Genomic DNA, 20,723 nt, shown 5'->3' with positions numbered 1-20,723 from the left:
TGTTTCTTATGGCTATGGCTTTATATTATCATCCTCATGAGTATGGCATGAAGAAGTACTAGATCTAGTCATTCCATGTAAGTGGATGAACACAGTAGGCAAGTAAGTAGGGAAAGAACATATATATATATCTTCATTAAACACCTTGTCATGGACTCATGTGGAGTGAGCTTGGTTGCTCTGCTGATAGAAGGTGTGTATAAAGATCTCTTTTTGAGCACTGGTCATGGCATTGATCTCAGCCTAAACCCTTCTTTGTTTGGTCACAGAGGAATAGATATGAAGAATGAATAGAAGTGGATAGAGGTGATCGTTTTCTCTTACATTCTGGATTTAGTAGAGATGTGTTAATGGAAGTCCCAGTACTCCTGGCTGGGAGCACCATAGGAGGGAAGGACCAGGATTTGTCTTTAGAGGCAGAACTTCCACTGTGCTCTGCATGGGAGGATTTGGGAAAGGACACGTGGTCTGTCTGAATACTTCTCTGGGGCAATGAGCCGTCCATCGGTCATGATAAAAGATTGCAGATAAGGTACAAAGATGCCAAAAGAGGAAGAGTTCATCTTAATGTTTCGGGTTTACACTGCGTAAAATCCACAACCACTGGCATCAAGGACCAGATATGGATCTGGACTTAGTGCATCAGCGTTGTTCTACTGACAGCTTCAGCAGTGCTCCAGGGCTGAGTTTTGTGTGTGTGAGCTGCAGAGATGAGGAAGCAACTTGCTGTCTGCCATAGCTGGCTGTCCCCTGTCCAGTGTGCAGGTGAAGGTGAATGGAAAGGGGAGCAGAGAAGAACTGCATGGGAAGGTGTTGGTTTTTTAGTTAGAGGTTTATATGCTCATCAGCCATGGCAAGGGCCAGAGAATGGTCTGCTAAACACAGACATGACTGCAACAAATGACAAATACAAATGAAATACGCAAAGATCCATGAAAGCGGAAAATCTCAGCCCGGTCTCATCTGAAGGAACCGTCAAGATGCCGATAAGGAATCAGAGGGAAAAAAAGAAAAGCAACAATACAGGCAAAACAAAAGTGAATGGCAAGCAACGAGAAATAGAGAATGGCAAAGACAAAGAGAGCCCGACGCAGAGGAGCGCAGGAGCAGTTCCTACAGCGAGCCACATGATGCCGCTCTGAGCTAAGGAACGGGCGATGCGATCGGGGAAAGGGAGGGGAAGACCTTCCGGTGCTGATGGCAAAGAAGGCAGAGCGAGAGCGAGCGGCGGGGAGGAGGAGGCGCGTCCCGTGAGGAAGGATCGTGTGGGCGAGCGCGGGGAGAGGGAGCGGAGCGGGCAGGTGTGGAGGTGCGGGGCGTGGAGAAGGAGCGGTGCGGCGGTGAGGGCGATGGTCGGCGTGGGAGCAGCGCGGCGGAGCTGGGGGGCCGCGGTGCTGGTGCTGCAGGCGGCCTGGGCGCTGGGCGGCGGGCAGGTGCGGTACTCGGTGCCGGAGGAAGCCGAGGCCGGCACGGTGGTGGGGCGTCTGTGGCAGGACCTGGGCCTGGAGGCGGGCGAGGCGGAGGCGCGGCGGCTGCGCGTGGTGTCGCGGGGCCGGCGGGCGAGCGTGGAGGTGAGCGGGGCGAGCGGGGCGCTGGTGGTGAGCTCGCGGCTGGACCGGGAGGAGCTGTGCGGGAAGAGCGCGCCGTGCGCCCTGCGCCTGGAGGTGCTGCTGGACCGGCCGCTGCGCGTCTTCCACGTGGAGGTGGAGGTCACCGACATCAACGACAATGCGCCGCGATTCCCTGCAGCCTCCAAAAACATCAGCATCGTAGAATTCAATACGATGCCTGGAACGCGTTTTCCACTGGAGGGCGCGTCTGATGCAGATATCGGTTCGAACGCGCAGCTCTCCTACACACTGAGCCCCTCCGAGTACTTTCGTCTGGAAACAGAAAAAGCGGATGATAGAGATATAATACCTGATCTTGTGCTGACGAGACCTCTGGACCGCGAGTCGGTGTCGGAGCACCGCTTGGTGCTGACGGCCACTGACGGTGGCAGGCCATCGCTGACGGGCACGGTGCAGCTGGTGATCTCGGTGCTGGATGCGAACGACAACGCGCCGCAGTTCAACCAGTCGGTGTATAAAGTGCAGTTGCCGGAGAACGCGGAGAAGGGGACGCTGGTGGCGCGAGTGGCAGCCACAGACCCAGACGAGGGAATTAATAGCCAAGTGACCTACAGTGCTACCAACTTTATTCCAGTCAGTGGAAAAGATTTGATTTCTGTCCATCCACAGACGGGGGAGATCAGACTGACGGGTCCCTTGGATTTCGAAGAAGTCAGCGTGTTTGATTTTCGCATTGAGGCGAGAGATAACGGCATTCCTTCACTGTCCGGACACTGCAAACTGTTGCTGGAGGTGCAGGACGTGAACGACAACGCTCCCGAGGTGTGGGTGACGTCGCTGTCGGTGCCGGTGCCCGAGGACGCGGCGCTGGGGACGGTGGTGGCGCTGCTGAGCGTGTCGGACCGGGACTCGGGTCCGAACGGGCGGGTGCGCTGCGCGGTGCGTCCGGCGTCGCCGTTCGGGCTGGTGGCGACGTTCGCGGGCTCGTACTCGCTGGTGCTGCGGGAGGCGCTGGACCGGGAGCGGGTGTCGGAGTACGAGGTGGAGGTGCGGGCGGAGGACGGCGGGGCGCCGCCGCTGCGCGCCAGGCGCGGGCTGCGGGTGCCGGTGTCGGACGTGAACGACAACGCGCCGTCGTTCTCGCAGGCCGTGTACACGGTGCTGGCGCGGGAGAACAACGCGGCGGGCGCGGAGCTGGCGCGGCTGTGGGCGCGGGACCCGGACGAGGCGGGCAACGGGCGCGTGAGCTACTCGGTGGCGGAGGGCGGCGCGGGGATGGGCGCGGGCTCGGGCTGGCGTCCGGCGTCGAGCTACGTGTCGGTGGACGCGGAGAGCGGGCGCGTGCGGGCGCTGCGTCCGCTGGACTACGAGGAGCTGCAGGTGCTGCAGTTCGAGGTGCGGGCGGTGGACGCGGGGGAGCCGCCGCTGTGCGGCAACGCCACGGTGCAGCTGTTCGTGGTGGACGAGAACGACAACGCGCCGGCGCTGCTGCCTGCTGCGGGCGGCGGGCCGGGGCCCTGGGCAGCTGGCGAGGCGGCGGAGCCGGGGTCGCTGCCGTCGGGCTCGTCGGGCTCTCCGGGTTCCCCTAGTTCTCCGGGCTCGTCGTGGTCGCTGTGGGCGCGGGCGTCGTGGGGCGCTCCGGCGGGGCAGGTGGTGGCGAAGATCCGCGCGGTGGACGCGGACTCGGGCTACAACGCGTGGCTGCGCTACGAGCTGCGCGAGCCGCGGGGCGAGGGCCCGTTCCGCGTGGGGCTGTACAGCGGCGAGGTGAGCACGGCGCGGGCGCTGGAGGAGGCGGACGGCCCGCGGCAGAGGCTGCTGATCGTGGTGCGGGACCACGGGGAGCCGCCGCGCTCGGCCACGGCCACGCTGAGCGTGTCGCTGGTGGAGGGCGGCGAGGCGGCGCTGGCGGCGGTGGGGACGGGGGCGGGGTCGGCGGGGTCGGCGGGGTCGGGGCCGCGTCCGGCGGAGGGCGGCCCGGCGGGGACGGCGGCGGCGGCGGCGACGAACGTGTGGCTGGTGGTGGCCATCTGCGCGGTGTCGAGCCTGTTGGTGCTGGCGGTGGTGCTGTACGGGGCCGGGCGCTGGGCGCCGCGGGCGGCCGTGCTGTCGGGGCCCGGGCCGGCGACGCTGGTGTGCGCCAGCGAGGTGGGCAGCTGGTCGTACTCGCAGCGCCAGAGCCGGAGCCTGTGCGTGGCCACGGACGGCGCGGGCAAGAGCGACCTGATGGTCTTCAGCCCCAACTGCCCGCCGCCGCCCGGCCCCGCGCCGAAGGACACGCCGCAGGAGACGCCCTCTCTGCTCGACACGGTCAGTGCCGTTTATCCCTTCCTTTCTTCTTGCTATGATTCCATGTTTAATAGTATAAGTACCTTCGTTCTCCTGTGTGTACTTTGATAAGAATTTTTGCATTCGTTATAAATCACCAAGTATGTCTGTATATATTCTGCCATGTTCTCTGTGTATTGCTCTGTTGGTCGGGTTTTGTCAGTTTTAGTGCTGTTGGCTGTAGGGGGGTATTGAGGCCATCAGAGTCACCTTCGTGGTGGGAAATGCATTTTGACATTTGGTGGTGAATGTGGTGGCAGCACACGGTAAAGCTGGGGCTTTTTCTCCGATGAATGTTGACTTTGTATGTAATCCCTGTCCTTCAGGGAGCACATCATCATTGAGAAGAGTTCAGAGCTTGTCAAAGAACTCAAACGTGAGATATTTATTGTTTACTGAGTCCTTGTTGGGAGTGGGGAGTAGGTGTTGGGTGGAGACTTTAAGAAACAGGAGCTTTCCTTATCTTGAAATACAGTACGTGGCATTGAAATGCTCATAACTGTCTTTTAAGGCCATATGATTTTAGTCTTGGTTGTTCTTTACGATCTTGTCTGAAGGAAATGGTGCTGCTAAGTAGAAGAGGGTGGGAGTCACTGAACAGGAGTTGGAAAATGCAAGCTGAGCTGGAGATCCTATGTGACAAGGGATGGGTTATGGGTTGCCAGTAGAAAAACTGGAAAATAGACAGAACTCATAGAGCTGCTTGGCCTGGATCCCCCCCAGAGCTCCAGAAAGTCAGTTGTCAGGTCTTAACATCAGAGGATTTGTGCTATTTGTGCTATTCATGCTTCCACGCTACTGCCTCACTGTATCTCTTTGAAGTGTCTTTTTCTGTCTTCCCTGGGCATCCCCTTGCCCTAGAGAGGGGAGATTCTAATAAGCTTTGAGCATCACAGCAGATCCTGTCTTTGTTGGGACACAGGGAGCCTATCAACCCAGTGACTGTTGACAGCAGGTCCATCTGTGCAGTGTGATGGGCTTCTCTAGGCCCACTACAGTTGAATTCTGTGTTTCCTCACTCCTTGTTGCCATTGTGGCATTCCTGCTTCCAAAGACATCTGCCATGTGCACCTTTATTCACTTGTGTTAGAATATGGCGTTTTGTTGCTCAAAGGAGTTTTTCCCAATATTGGTATTTCTGGCTGGATTGTCTGAACTTCACTGCAGTCTCTGTGGTGGTTTCATTGCTTGGGCTGTGAACAAATGCCCTCTGTATTCCATATGTTGACAAGCCTTGTGTTTCAGTGATATGGAATGGGATCTTTTCTCTTGCTAGAACTTCTCTGCTCAGTGAATGTAGAGGTGATGTCAGACAGCTACACAGATACAGGAGAAGGGACGTTGTGTCCTGTGTCCTTGGCTTGTTTTCTCTTTGGCTGATGTTTTTTCCAATTAAAACATCCTTCTACATTTTTTGAAGCAAGTTTAATTTAGGCCTGAGCACATCTTTGCGATACCTGAAATAAAGCAGTGATCTTTCTGCTGTCTGTGGCACTCTATTGTAATATCTGTGAATACAGCATGAAGGCTGAGTAGATCTAGATATTCCAGGTAAGTGGATGAGCTTACCAAGTGGGTAAGTAGAAGAAAAGCGTATCCACCCTCTTTAAACACTACTTCCTGGATTTGCATAGAGTGAGCTTTGTGGCTTCGTTGATAGAAGGTCTGTCCCAGGATTTATGTGCTGGTCAAGATGTAGGTCCCTATCCAGACCCTTCTTTCCATTTGCTAAATGAACCTGCAAAATATCGTGCCTTGTACAATCGTACTTGTAGCGTTCTTGTCTTTAATAATAGCAGACCCATCTGCCTGTGGCTGGAAAGGTCAACAAAATGCCTGTTGACTGGGCACGATGTCTTTTTTTCTCTATGTGTTTGGGTGATTGTGGTGTAAGATTGCAGAAAATCCATAGATGGAAACAATAATAATGCAGAACAAAACATGTTCTGCTACATTCTGAGTGTGATGGGAATATGTTAAGGAGAGCTGTGGCCAGCTGGTGCAGTAGCTGCCAGAGGTCACTGCTGCTGTTTGTCTCGAGCTGCTCTACTCAGAAGTATCACAGGAGAGGAGGACCACGCTTCATCTTCTGAGTCTGAAACTCCACCGTGCTCTGAGTGGAAGGATTTGGGATAGGAAACGTGATGTATCTGTATGCTTTCTCAGTGAGATGAGTGTTGCCATTTGTAGGACATAGCAATGTAGTTCAGGTACAAACATGAAGGAGGAAAAAATGTTTGTCATTGTGTGTTTTTTTTATGCTGGCTGAACTGAACGTCAGAAAGGCCTTTGACACAGCAGCCCATAATATCCTTCTGTCCAAACAGGAAAGGTGTGCATTGGATGGGTGCACCTTTGGTGGATGAGGAACTGTTTGCAAGATGGAACCAGAGAGTTGCGTCTAATGGCTCCTTGTCTGGATGGAGATCAGTGAGGAGTGGTGTCCCTCAGGGGTCATTGCTGGGACCAGTGCTGTTTAATGTCTTCGCTAGTTAAATTGACAATCAGATTGTGTGCACCCTCAGTAGATATAGAGTGATCCCCTGTGAATCTCTGCTTCTCTGTATTTAGGCTAAAAGTGATGTTAATTTTCCTATAAGAGTGTAAAAAAAGGCCATGTGAATAGAGAGCGTTGTTAGAAAGAACTCTATTAGATCTGAAGGTTTCTAAGAGTGGAACACCAACCACTGTTCCTCAGACAGCTAACAAACAAATACATTCAGTACCTTTCATGGCGCACCCATCTCACATGAAAAACAAGTGGGAAAGATCAGTTGGCACCTCACTGTAAATAAAAAGACATGCCCTAAACTACAACAGTGAGAAGTGCTGCAGGTAAGTACTCGGACCAGAATTATATGTATATATCTTTAAATATCTGAAGCAGAAGGAACAGAGAATGGTACCAGTGAAGCGAGTCCTGAGGGAACTATCTGATGTAGTTGCCAGCCCACTCTCAATGGTATCTGAAAAGTCACGGCAATCAGTTGAAGTCCCTGGAACTGGGAAAACAGGCAACATCACAACCCTGTTGAAACAGGGTGAAAAGAATGACCCTCTGTGCCAGAGGAGGTCATGGAGCAGATCTAGTGGGCTTCTGTGATGGTGTCACTGCATCAGTGGACAAGGGAAGAGCCGCGGATATCATTTATCTTGACTTTATTAAGACCTTTGACATGGTGCCCCACAACATTCTTCTGTCCAAATTGGAAAGATATGGATTTGATGGACTGACTGTTCAGTGGATGAAGAACTGGCTGCAGGATGAAGTCCAGATAGTGGTGGTCAATGGCTCCATGTCTGGATGAAGACTGGTGACAAATAGTGTCCCTGAGGAGTCAGTGCTGGGACTGATACACTATAACATCTTCATCAGTGACATGAACAGTGAGGTTGGGTGCACCCTCAGTTTGCTGATGACAGAAAATTGTGGCATGTGACATCAAAGGGATAAGATGCCATCCAGAGGAACCAGGGCAGGCTTGAGCAGTGAGCCCAGGTGAATCTCATGAGTTTCAACAGATTTAAGGAGAAGATCTTGCATCTGTGTTGAGGCAACTCCCATTACCAACACAATCTGGGGGATGAAAGGATTGAGCACAGACCTGCCAAAGAAAGACCCGGGGATGGCAAGCTGGACGTGAGCCAGCATTGTGCCTTTGCAGCCCAGAAAGCCAACTGTATCTTGGGCTGTATCGAAAGCAGTGTGGGCAGCAGAGTGAGGGAGGTGGTCCTGGCCCTCTACTCTGTGGTAGTAAAGCCTGACCTGGAATAATGCATCCAGCTGTGGAGTCCTGAGTACAGGAGAGACATGGATGTGTTGCAGTGTGTCCAGAGAAGGGCCACAAAAATGATCACGGGTGGAACATCTACAGTGAGGATGGTGAGGCACTGGAACAGTAAGTGCAGCACGGTGATGGATCCCCTGTCAATGGAGACTTTGAAGGAGAGGCTGGATCACACCCTGAGCAGCAACATCCAGCTGTTGGTTTTCCTGTTCATCTCAGGGGAGTTGGACAACATGACGTACAGCTGTCCTTTGCAGCCCTGAGATTTCTATGATTCCCTGATTCTGCGAATCCAGAGCGATACAGAGAAGCGCAGGAGCAGTTCCTACAGCGAGCCACATGATGCCGCTCTGAGCTAAGGAACGGGCGGTGCGATCGGGGAAAGGGAGGGGAAGACCTTCCGGTGCTGATGGCAAAGAAGGCAGAGCGAGAGCGAGCGGCGGGGAGGAGGAGGCGCGTCCCGTGAGGAAGGATCGTGTGGGCGAGCGCGGGGAGAGGGAGCGGAGCGGGCAGGTGTGGAGGTGCGGGGCGTGGAGAAGGAGCGGTGCGGCGGTGAGGGCGATGGTCGGCGTGGGAGCAGCGCGGCGGAGCTGGGGGGCCGCGGTGCTGGTGCTGCAGGCGGCCTGGGCGCTGGGCGGCGGGCAGGTGCGGTACTCGGTGCCGGAGGAAGCCGAGGCCGGCACGGTGGTGGGGCGTCTGTGGCAGGACCTGGGCCTGGAGGCGGGCGAGGCGGAGGCGCGGCGGCTGCGCGTGGTGTCGCGGGGCCGGCGGGCGAGCGTGGAGGTGAGCGGGGCGAGCGGGGCGCTGGTGGTGAGCTCGCGGCTGGACCGGGAGGAGCTGTGCGGGAAGAGCGCGCCGTGCGCCCTGCGCCTGGAGGTGCTGCTGGACCGGCCGCTGCGCGTCTTCCACGTGGAGGTGGAGGTCACCGACATCAACGACAATGCGCCGCGATTCCCTGCAGCCACAAAAAACATCAGCGTTTCCGAGAACTCCCCAGCCGGTTCACGCTTCCCGCTGGAGGGCGCGTCAGATGCAGATATCGGTTCGAACGCGCAGCTCTCCTATACACTGAGCCCCTCTGAGCACTTCGCGCTGGATGTGCAGCGGGGAGAGGAGAATCTGGAATCTTTGTTCTTGGTCCTCACAAAACCTCTAGACCGCGAGTCGGTGTCGGAGCACCGCTTGGTGCTGACGGCGACTGATGGTGGCAGGCCATCGCTGACGGGCACGGTGCAGCTGGTGATCTCGGTGCTGGATGCGAACGACAACGCGCCGCAGTTCAACCAGTCGGTGTATAAAGTGCAGCTGCCTGAGGACGCGGCGGAGGGGACGTTGGTGGTGCGAGTGGCAGCCACAGACCCGGACGAGGGAGTTAATCAGGAGTTTTCCTACAGCATCGTTAATATTGTTCCTTCATCTCAGAGAGATTCATTCAGCATTGATCCGCGGACGGGAGAGATCCGGCTCCGAGGACTCCTCGACTATGAAGTCGTCCGTTTATGCGAATTGCAAATAGAAGCAAGAGATAAGGGGACGCCTCCCCTATCAGGACACTGCAAGGTGGTGGTGGAAGTGCTGGACGTGAACGACAACGCTCCCGAGGTGTGGGTGACGTCGCTGTCGGTGCCGGTGCCCGAGGACGCGGCGCTGGGGACGGTGGTGGCGCTGCTGAGCGTGTCGGACCGGGACTCGGGTCCGAACGGGCGGGTGCGCTGCGCGGTGCGTCCGGCGTCGCCGTTCGGGCTGGTGGCGACGTTCGCGGGCTCGTACTCGCTGGTGCTGCGGGAGGCGCTGGACCGGGAGCGGGTGTCGGAGTACGAGGTGGAGGTGCGGGCGGAGGACGGCGGGGCGCCGCCGCTGCGCGCCAGGCGCGGGCTGCGGGTGCCGGTGTCGGACGTGAACGACAACGCGCCGTCGTTCTCGCAGGCCGTGTACACGGTGCTGGCGCGGGAGAACAACGCGGCGGGCGCGGAGCTGGCGCGGCTGTGGGCGCGGGACCCGGACGAGGCGGGCAACGGGCGCGTGAGCTACTCGGTGGCGGAGGGCGGCGCGGGGATGGGCGCGGGCTCGGGCTCGGGCTGGCGTCCGGCGTCGAGCTACGTGTCGGTGGACGCGGAGAGCGGGCGCGTGCGGGCGCTGCGTCCGCTGGACTACGAGGAGCTGCAGGTGCTGCAGTTCGAGGTGCGGGCGGTGGACGCGGGGGAGCCGCCGCTGTGCGGCAACGCCACGGTGCAGCTGTTCGTGGTGGACGAGAACGACAACGCGCCGGCGCTGCTGCCTGCTGCGGGCGGCCGGCCGGGGCCCTGGGCAGCTGGCGAGGCGGCGGAGCCGGGGTCGCTGCCGTCGGGCTCGTCGGGCTCTCCGGGTTCCCCTAGTTCTCCGGGCTCGTCGTGGTCGCTGTGGGCGCGGGCGTCGTGGGGCGCTCCGGCGGGGCAGGTGGTGGCGAAGATCCGCGCGGTGGACGCGGACTCGGGCTACAACGCGTGGCTGCGCTACGAGCTGCGCGAGCCGCGGGGCGAGGGCCCGTTCCGCGTGGGGCTGTACAGCGGCGAGGTGAGCACGGCGCGGGCGCTGGAGGAGGCGGACGGCCCGCGGCAGAGGCTGCTGATCGTGGTGCGGGACCACGGGGAGCCGCCGCGCTCGGCCACGGCCACGCTGAGCGTGTCGCTGGTGGAGGGCGGCGAGGCGGCGCTGGCGGCGGTGGGGACGGGGGCGGGGTCGGCGGGGTCGGCGGGGTCGGCGGGGTCGGGGCCGCGTCCGGCGGAGGGCGGCCCGGCGGGGACGGCGGCGGCGACGAACGTGTGGCTGGTGGTGGCCATCTGCGCGGTGTCGAGCCTGTTGGTGCTGGCGGTGGTGCTGTACGGGGCCGGGCGCTGGGCGCCGCGGGCGGCCGTGCTGTCGGGGCCCGGGCCGGCGACGCTGGTGTGCGCCAGCGAGGTGGGCAGCTGGTCGTACTCGCAGCGCCAGAGCCGGAGCCTGTGCGTGGCCACGGACGGCGCGGGCAAGAGCGACCTGATGGTCTTCAGCCCCAACTGCCCGCCGCCGCCCGGCCCCGCGCCGAAGGACACGCCGCAGGAGACGCCCTCTCTGCTCGACACGGTCAGTGCTGCTCACCTCTTCCTTCTATCCTTCCGTTTTTCCATTCTTCCTTTTTTCCTTTCTTCCTTTTCTTTTGTCTTCTGCAGTTTCTCTTTTGCTTTTCCCTTCCTCCATGCCAGATCTATGTCTTACTGACTGCGTTTTGTCCCTGGGTCTTGTCCCTTGGTGGGTATTCTATGGACTGGAAGATTTGGTGCCCACTGTTGCTAATTATGGCTGTATTGCTCTGCTAGATACTTCTTGCCCAGATGCTCGTTGGGAGAGGTGTGGTTGTGCCTTTTTTGGGGAGGCTGTTCTGTCTGGGATTGCCTATTTTCATGATTTTAGCTCTTCCAGTGCCCTTGTTTTATGCTGTGCCACATTTCCTCCTGTGACTGCTCTCAGGCTGCAAGTTATTAACATTTTGCATCTGATAGTTCTACCTGGAAACTTGTGTTCTTATATGGGGTATTGACAGGATGTGTACTGGCTTCTGATGTTCTTTCACTGTTTGTATCAGCAGCCGTGCCTTCCTAAAGTCGTTTATATCAAATACAAGTGAGAAAAGAAAAGAAACAACCATGGAAATATATCAATATAGTCCATAGGAAGCATAACAACTCCCTTGCTCTTTTGATAGAACTCATTTAAGCTGTGAATAATATTTCCGTATGAATCTGTGGGAGCATTGCAAAGCATTGAGTGTTGCCTGCCTGGCATCTGCCGGGCACTATGTATATGGCTCTGTTTGTCTGATGTGGTTGAATTTGCTCCTCTGATTGCTGGAAGGGATCTGTGAAAGCCAGAGCCAGGCCCGGGGTGGAAAAAGCAGTTGTGGCTTCTGGTGCAGGTGAATGTGGTGGTGGCCCCGAATAGGGCTTGGCCATTTCCTTCTGTGCGGGGTGACCTTGGGTGGAGTTTCTTCTTGAGTGTAAAAGAAATAATTGGGAAGACCACCAGGCAAGCTGTAAGTCAAGAGTATGAGGCGTTTGCTTGTTTTCTGCATCCATGTTTGGAGTGGGGAATGGGGTTACCTGGAGGCTGCAAGAAATGGAAGCTGGAGGCCTTCCTGTTCATGGGATAGTAAATAGTGTGGAAATGGCCTCTGCTTCTTTTGAGGTCGTGAACATTTATCTGGCATCAGTCATTAATTCCTCCCAGTCTTCTGTAATTTGTTGACCCCATTTAATAACTTCAGTGTTCTTCTTTCCTTGTGTCACATGATGTGCTGGTGGGGGGCAAGAGGACGAGCAGTTCCTCCCACCAGAGAGTTCTTTCCTCTGCTACCTGCCCAATAGAAGAAATAGGTTGGAAATGTGATGCAAGATGTAGAGTTGCAACTGCTTTCAGGTGAATGTTCCCCTCTTATTCTGGGAAAGTTGCTCAGAGCTGTGGCAGTACTAACAGCAGAATCCGTAACAAATCTGATGTAGAACTTGGTCCCTTCTGTCTGAGATTGCTGAGATAATACAAAGCTTCAGAGTGTGGTTCCTGCAGCTGGGAATACCCTGGCAGCCACCCAGCTGTTCTTAGCCTCAGTGGCGAGGGAAGGGGAGGATCTGCACAGACCTGGATTATGGTGAGAGTGAGACTTAGAAGTGGGTCCAGTTGGTGGGATGGATCAGTGTCCAGGTGTTGTGGCAGTAATTCTGTGTCAGGCATCAAGTAGGACCTGAGTGTTTGGTGTTGGTTGTCCTTAGCAGTGAAGAGTCTTGTCTGAGGGAAAAGAGGTCCTTGCTTGAAGATGGAACATGTCATTGAGTAAGAGCTGGAAAACTCTGTCTGAGGTAGAGATCGTATTTGCCACAACACAGGATAGAGAGAGCCATTAGAAAAACTAGAGAAGAGGCCAAGCTCACAGCTCTGCTTGACCTGGATCTTCTCTGAACATCTGAAACTTCAGCTGTAAGGTGCTTGTGTGAGAGGCTGTATATTATTCATTGTACCTACTGCATGTGTTTGAAGTGCTTATTTGCTGTTTTCCCTGGGCGTTCCCTTGCCTGATGTAGAAGACCTATTAAGCAAAGAGTACCAGAGCAGATATATTCTTCAATGGAGCATGGGGATGTCTTTAACCAAGTGACTGCTGATAGGAGATCCATCTATAACATGTGATGAACTTCCACAGGACTCTGTTCTGCCAAATACTGCACGTTCCCATTCCCCACTGTTGTGGCATTCCTGTTTTTGGAGATATCTGCCAAATGCATCTCATTTGCTGTTCTTTGAATGTGGAATGTTGTCGTTCAAAGAGGAGCTTTGTTGAATATTGAAGATTGCACCTGACTTCTTCCCTGTGTTTGTATTGTTCTTGGGGGTGGGGAATGAGTATGAAGTGTGTGCTCTCTGTATTTGCAATATATTGCCAAACCCAGGAGTCTGAGTGATGCAGAACAGGATTCTTTGGATTTCTATCCTCCTCTCATTACAAAGTTCCACTTGGTCATGTTTGTTCTTTGACTTGAAAATGTTTTGATGGCGGTGGATGGGATGTTGGCTGCTGAGTTTGCGGATATAAATTGCAGATATTTGGCCTTTATGCCATGAGTGTAGGGGAAATGTTTTACACTCTGCTTGGCTGAGGTTCTCATGGAGGTGAACCCTCCTTAGTTTAGAGGTCACTGTCTGGCTTCCCTTTTCACAGAAAAGCAAATGGGAGCACTGTGCATTTGACAATTGATATACCTTGGCTAAAGCTGATTATTTTCTTCCATTATTCCTTGAAAACATACCTTCTAAACCAATTCTCCGTACCATGAGGCTGTTACTTTTTATGGACAAGCAGCTGTTGAGCATCTCCTAGTGTTACTTGTGTCCAAAGTGTGTACTGTCATCTAGAAGCAGCGTGTGTCCAGCGATTTCACAACCATCAGAGGCTGTATTGGAACACAAAAGAAGGGACTCCATGTTCCGTACCCTTGGCTACAATGCTTGCTTTCTCTCTAGCAGCTTTTTATTCCAACTAAAATGTCGTGCTGTTTTTTGGAACAAGCTTAATGTAGATGTTAGCAGAGCTCTAAGGTACTTGAAATTAAACAGTGCACTTCTTGATGAGCATGGCATCATGTTCTCATCCCTATGAATGTGGCACAAAGAAGAATCAGTTCTAGTTATTCCAGGTAAGTAAATGAACTTAGAAGGTGGGTAAGTAGAAGAAATATGTACGTACCTTCATTAAGTACTTCTTTGTGTTGACTCACATGGAGTGCACCAGGTGGCTTTGTGGATGAAACGTCAGGCCCAGGATCTCTTTCTACGCACTAGTAAAGACATCGATCTCTACCCAAGACCCCATTGCTGTACAAACCTGTAAAATAAGGGGGGAAAATGTACACGTCGACCTCATTTGTTCATGAAATGAAGAGATCAGCGAATGTCCCCATATTAATTATTCTGCGCTGTGCTGTGTACAGCATCATCAAAGCATTCTTCTATTTGATAACAGATGAAGCTGCTCCAGGAAAAGCCAAGAAAATACTTTTCATTGGGCTGGATACGTTTTTGTCTCAATGGACCTGCTTGGGATCATAAAGGTGTTTGATTGCAGTGGATCCACTGGTGCTAAGAATGGAAATGCAGAACAAAGTGAGTTCTGGTACCTTCTGAATTTGCTAGAAATGGGATAATGGAAGCCCCAGTTCTTGATTGCTGTTTTCCCTGCATCGCAGCATTGAACGACCACACTCCATCTTCAGTGTCAGAACTTTCCCTTCGGCATGGAAGGATTTGTGAGAGCAGACTCTGTCTGGATGCTCCTTCGGGGCAATAACTGCCATTAATGGTGAACCATACCTCAGGTACAAACAGCAGGAGAAAGGCACAAAGACACAGGAAAAAGAACAGCTCCTTTTTGTGTTTTGAGCTTGCCGTGTGAGATCTGACCGGGCAGAAAACAGAAGAAAGTACCGGGCAGTGACCGTGAACAGAAAAGAAGATCTGGGTCTCTCCTTTCAATCCCAGCTCAGTCCTTGCAAGACAAGCAACAACAGCCTGTAAATCCCATCTTCAAGATGTTTTGCTAAAATGGGCGTTTAGTTTTCTTTTGCTGTAGGAAATATAAAGCAGAGCATGTAAATACAGAACGTTTTGAGAAACACAACGATTAAAGCACAGGGATGCTAGCAGAGATTCAATGTATTCAACGGAACACCTGTTTCAACTTGCAAAGAAGTGTGAGAGATCATTTGGTGACTCGATGCACTTTGACTGATCTGCACTTCTACTCAACGAGAGCACTGAAAAATGCAGAGGAGGCATCTTCAGAAAAGAAGAGGAAAAAGATTGATACACAAGGAATTGAAAACAGAAATAAAGACTGATTGAATCCAGCACAGTAAGTAGAGAAGCACGAGAAGTAATTCCTACAGCGAGCCACATGATGCCGCTCTGAGCTAAGGAACGGGCGATGCGATCCGGGAAAGGGAGGGGAAGACCTTCCGGTGCTGATGGCAAAGAAGGCAGAGCGAGAGCGAGCGGCGGGGAGGAGGAGGCGCGTCCCGTGAGGAAGGATCGTGTGGGCGAGCGCGGGGAGAGGGAGCGGAGCGGGCAGGTGTGGAGGTGCGGGGCGTGGAGAAGGAGCGGTGCGGCGGTGAGGGCGATGGTCGGCGTGGGAGCAGCGCGGCGGAGCTGGGGGGCCGCGGTGCTGGTGCTGCAGGCGGCCTGGGCGCTGGGCGGCGGGCAGGTGCGGTACTCGGTGCCGGAGGAAGCCGAGGCCGGCACGGTGGTGGGGCGTCTGTGGCAGGACCTGGGCCTGGAGGCGGGCGAGGCGGAGGCGCGGCGGCTGCGCGTGGTGTCGCGGGGCCGGCGGGCGAGCGTGGAGGTGAGCGGGGCGAGCGGGGCGCTGGTGGTGAGCTCGCGGCTGGACCGGGAGGAGCTGTGCGGGAAGAGCGCGCCGTGCGCCCTGCGCCTGGAGGTGCTGCTGGACCGGCCGCTGCGCGTCTTCCACGTGGAGGTGGAGGTCACCGACATCAACGACAATGCGCCGCGATTCCCCGCCGCCTCCAAAAACATCAGCATCGCGGAGTCATCGCTGCCTGGTTCTCGGTTTCCTCTGGAGGGCGCGTCGGATGCGGATATCGGTTCGAACGCGCAGCTCTCCTATTCACTGAGCCCCTCCGAGCACTTTCGTCTGGAATTACAAAGAACAAATGATCGGAATACTATACCTGATCTTGTATTGACGAGACCACTGGACCGCGAGTCGATGTCGGAGCATCGCTTGCTGCTGATGGCGACAGACGGTGGCAGGCCGTCGCTGACGGGCACGGTGCAGCTGGTGATCTCGGTGCTGGATGCGAATGACAACGCGCCGCAGTTCAACCAGTCGGTGTATAAAGTGCAGCTGCCTGAGGACGCGGTGGAAGGGACACTGATTGCGCAGGTGTCAGCCATGGACCCGGACGAGGGAATTAATAGCGAAGTGACCTACAGTGCCACCAACTTTATTCCTGTCAGTGGGAAAGATTTGATTTCTGTCCATCCACAGACGGGGGAGATCAGACTGACGGGTCCCTTGGATTTCGAAGAAGTCAGCGTGTTTGATTTTCGCATTGAGGCGAGAGATAAGGGGACGCCCCCGTTGTCGGGCCACTGTAGCGTGGAGTTGGAGGTGCAGGACGTGAACGACAACGCTCCCGAGGTGTGGGTGACGTCGCTGTCGGTGCCGGTGCCCGAGGACGCGGCGCTGGGGACGGTGGTGGCGCTGCTGAGCGTGTCGGACCGGGACTCGGGTCCGAACGGGCGGGTGCGCTGCGCGGTGCGTCCGGCGTCGCCGTTCGGGCTGGTGGCGACGTTCGCGGGCTCGTACTCGCTGGTGCTGCGGGAGGCGCTGGACCGGGAGCGGGTGTCGGAGTACGAGGTGGAGGTGCGGGCGGAGGACGGCGGGGCGCCGCCGCTGCGCGCCAGGCGCGGGCTGCGGGTGCCGGTGTCGGACGTGAACGACAACGCGCCGTCGTTCTCGCAGGCCGTGTACACGGTGCTGGCGCGGGAGAACAACGCGGCGGGCGCGGAGCTGGCGCGGCTGTGGGCGCGGGACCCGGACGAGGCGGGCAACGGGCGCGTGAGCTACTCGGTGGCGGAGGGCGGCGCGGGGATGGGCGCGGGCTCGGGCTCGGGCTGGCGTCCGGCGTCGAGCTACGTGTCGGTGGACGCGGAGAGCGGGCGCGTGCGGGCGCTGCGTCCGCTGGACTACGAGGAGCTGCAGGTGCTGCAGTTCGAGGTGCGGGCGGTGGACGCGGGGGAGCCGCCGCTGTGCGGCAACGCCACGGTGCAGCTGTTCGTGGTGGACGAGAACGACAACGCGCCGGCGCTGCTGCCTGCTGCGGGCGGCGGGCCGGGGCCCTGGGCAGCTGGCGAGGCGGCGGAGCCGGGGTCGCTGCCGTCGGGCTCGTCGGGCTCTCCGGGTTCCCCTAGTTCTCCGGGCTCGTCGTGGTCGCTGTGGGCGCGGGCGTCGTGGGGCGCTCCGGCGGGGCAGGTGGTGGCGAAGATCCGCGCGGTGGACGCGGACTCGGGCTACAACGCGTGGCTGCGCTACGAGCTGCGCGAGCCGCGGGGCGAGGGCCCGTTCCGCGTGGGGCTGTACAGCGGCGAGGTGAGCACGGCGCGGGCGCTGGAGGAGGCGGACGGCCCGCGGCAGAGGCTGCTGATCGTGGTGCGGGACCACGGGGAGCCGCCGCGCTCGGCCACGGCCACGCTGAGCGTGTCGCTGGTGGAGGGCGGCGAGGCGGCGCTGGCGGCGGTGGGGACGGGGGCGGGGTCGGCGGGGTCGGCGGGGTCGGGGCCGCGTCCGGCGGAGGGCGGCCCGGCGGGGACGGCGGCGGCGGCGGCGACGAACGTGTGGCTGGTGGTGGCCATCTGCGCGGTGTCGAGCCTGTTGGTGCTGGCGGTGGTGCTGTACGGGGCCGGGCGCTGGGCGCCGCGGGCGGCCGTGCTGTCGGGGCCCGGGCCGGCGACGCTGGTGTGCGCCAGCGAGGTGGGCAGCTGGTCGTACTCGCAGCGCCAGAGCCGGAGCCTGTGCGTGGCCACGGACGGCGCGGGCAAGAGCGACCTGATGGTCTTCAGCCCCAACTGCCCGCCGCCGCCCGGCCCCGCGCCGAAGGACACGCCGCAGGAGCCGACCTCTCTGCTCGACACGGTCAGTGCTGCTCGTGGGCCACTCTTTTCCTTCCATCCTCCCTTTCTTATGTTCTTTTTTGTTTTCTTCCGGTTGTCTATTCTTTTTCTCTCCTCCTTTTTTTTTGCATTCCATCCTCTGTGCAGGAGCTTGGAGTTCTGACAGCTCTATTCCTCTGCTGTGGAACTTTGTTGTCAAACTGTATCTGTCGGTGGTTTTGATTCTCTTTTTTTGAATATATATTTCTTGCACCCTTGTTCTTTTTGTAATTTTCTCTGTATTTGTAATGCTGGAATATCTTATTATTTTGGTCCAAGAACGTCGGCGTCTTAGTCATCATCTCTTATTTTTACTCTTACATAGGTTAGGCTAATAGTAGTGCATTCTGTTCCACTTCAACTTACATCCATTCTTTGCTGTTTCCATTAGTGGGTCTATTGTGATAAATCAGTGAAGACATTTATTTTACATTTGCATCCACTGTGTTTTCCATCCCTGAGTGCCTCAGTTGTTGATCTGGAAGTTCATTCTCATGTTCTCTGTTTTGTATTGGAGTTTTCTTTTGTTTAGTTTATCTGCAGAAGTTCAGGCAGGTACTTTGTATATGACATTGTTTGGTGTGATCAGACTTCTTGCTCTGATTTATGGGATGGCTCAGTGAGGTGCAAAGTCAGTGCTGGAGTGGGGAAGGAAAGTGGTGGTGGTGGCAGTAGCATGGAATAGAAGCTGTCTGTATTCTTCTGTGTACAACCGTGAATGGAAATCCCTGAATTACACTCCTATCCTTTAACACCACAAGGAGTTTCCAGAGAGGATAATGGTAACATAATCCATATTCTGTGTACTATTTCCATGTATGATATTAGCAACTTGAAACAAAGACTTATGGAAGAACAATGTGTGGTATAAGAAATAATGAAAGAACCATTTTTCCATGATAGGCAAACATTATTTAAAGCACGAAACCATAGAGGATGTTGCAGTGCTGTTTCAGTATGTGCTGTGGTGCCATATTATATTATATTGCATTATATTATATTACATTATACTATATGCTGTGTCTGCTGGTAAAAACAATGTGATTCTTTCTGCGTGCCTTACAAACATATTGTTGCAAAGGTGTGAGCAATTCCTGCCACCAGCTGTAGTCTGTTGCTCTGGTACCTGCATGATGTAGGAAATGTGTTTGGTAATGGGATGTGAGATGGAGAATGCTGTGTACTTTCTGATGCGTGTTTCCCTCAAGTATTGGGAATGTTACTCACAGCTGTGCCAGTACTAATGCTACAATCTATAAGAAGTCACATGTAATTCTTCTTGTAATTTCCACATGAGATTGCTTAGAAAATGCAGAGGATTCAGAGTGCAGCACCTGCTGCAGGGAAGAGCCTGGCAGACAGTGTGCCCTTCTGCAGCTACCCAGCTGTTTGTGCTGTCAGTGATGAGGGAAAGTGAAGATCTGCCCATCTGTGGGCTGTGATCAGGGTGGGGCTTAGAGCTGTTTCCAGGCAGTGGAGTGGATCAGTGTGCAGGTGTGTGATAGTGATCATGTGAGCAGCACCAAGCATGGCGTGGGTGTTTGACCTTGGGAGTCCTTAACAGTGAAGAGTTTTGTGTGAGAAAAATGATGATGCTTGGTAGATTATATGGTGAATCAGCAGTCAAGAGCTGGAGATGGTTGACTGGGAAGCCTGTTTGCTGTGGCCTGGGATAGAGATTGCAAGAATTGATTGTGGAGAAGAGGCCAAGTACACTGTGCTGCCTGGCCCGAGTCCTCTGAAAACCTCCAGAAATTCAGCTGTAAGACCTTCACGTGTGAGGTTATGTGTCATTCCTTGTGGCAGTGCTTCTTCCTTGCAGTATGTGCTTGAGTTGACTCTGCTGTTTTCCCTGGGCATCCCCTTTTGTTATGTAGAGGAAGAGCCAGTAAGGTGAGCAGCACAGCAGGTATTGTCTTCAGGGATACATGGGGAGGCCTTCCACCAAGAGGCTGCTGACAGCAATGCCATCTGTGAGGTGTGATGAGCCTCTCTGGTGCCCTGAGCAGTCAGATTCTGTTTCCTCACTTGCTGTTGTACTTGCTGCATTCCTGCTTGTGAAGTCATCTTCCATATGTGCCTTTATTCACTTGTGTTTGAGTGTGGGATGTTGTTTCTCCTACAGGAGCTTTTTCCACTGTTGATGATTCTGACCTAGTTTTATGAGCTTCCCTGTGGTCTTCACGTTGCTCCTGTTCCTTCTGGGGATGGGAAGAACTGTTCTTCTGTATATTAAGGATGTTGGCAAATCGTATGTTTAATTGAAGTGCAGTGGGATCTTTCAGCTTTTTCTCTTCTGTTTTGTGAGTCTAACTCTTTTCCTCTCACATTGGAACTATGTTGGTGAGAGTAGCTGAGATACAGAGTGCTGAGTTCTGACTGCTGTCAGACTGCACGCCTTTGAGCAGCTGGCCATGAGTCTGGGATCTGGATTTTCTACATTAGTGATTTGAGGTTGTGATGCAGTGAATGTTATTAGCCTTTTGGTCTCCCTTTTGTTTCCATTCTGATAGATGTGAATCAGAAATATTACACTTTAATGAGTGATTATGTACTTTTTCTTAACAAGTAGGCATTACTATAGCATGCTACAGGTAAGTTTTTCATGTTAAATGTGTATGTGTTCTATAGATAGCTGGATATTTTGGTGCTGTTTAGTAGAGTTCTCAACGTTTGAATTCTCAATGTGAACTCAGATGGTATAAACCAAGCGGTGCTGGCGTCAAGGAATATGGATCTGGACACCAGACATTTTGCTGTTCCATGTAAGACTGACAGTCTTCAGTATTTCAGAGGCAGATTTCCACAT

The 20,723-nt window shown here is 55.0% G+C and overlaps 2 protein-coding genes across 3 annotated transcripts in view; both read left to right on the top strand.

The window, feature by feature from the left end:
- The first annotated feature begins 1,084 nt into the window (after positions 1–1,084).
- On the top strand, positions 1,085–3,968 carry LOC140258187 (protocadherin alpha-2-like). Its single transcript, XM_072348256.1, has one exon. The coding sequence runs from the start codon at positions 1,158–1,160 to the stop codon at positions 3,966–3,968; it is 2,811 nt and encodes a 936-aa protein (XP_072204357.1). The 5' UTR covers positions 1,085–1,157.
- Positions 3,969–8,081: 4,113 nt separating this feature from the next.
- The window catches only part of LOC140258185 (protocadherin alpha-C2-like), a 79,168-nt gene continuing 66,526 nt past the window's right edge, over positions 8,082–20,723 (top strand). The window contains exon 1 of one of the 2 annotated variants that reach the window (XM_072348249.1): positions 8,082–10,786. In XM_072348249.1, coding sequence (XP_072204350.1) covers positions 8,249–10,786 — 2,538 coding nt within the window. In that variant the 5' untranslated portion in view covers positions 8,082–8,248. Of the gene's footprint in view, positions 10,787–15,152; positions 17,898–20,723 lie in introns of those variants that run through there. The other variant, XM_072348245.1, reaches the window with a different exon arrangement.

Source organism: Excalfactoria chinensis, chromosome 13 (assembly GCF_039878825.1).
Source record: "Excalfactoria chinensis isolate bCotChi1 chromosome 13, bCotChi1.hap2, whole genome shotgun sequence".
Taxonomy (NCBI): domain Eukaryota; kingdom Metazoa; phylum Chordata; class Aves; order Galliformes; family Phasianidae; genus Excalfactoria; species Excalfactoria chinensis.
The sequence above is the reverse complement of the archived record's forward strand: the minus strand, read 5'-3'. Positions and strand labels throughout refer to the sequence as shown.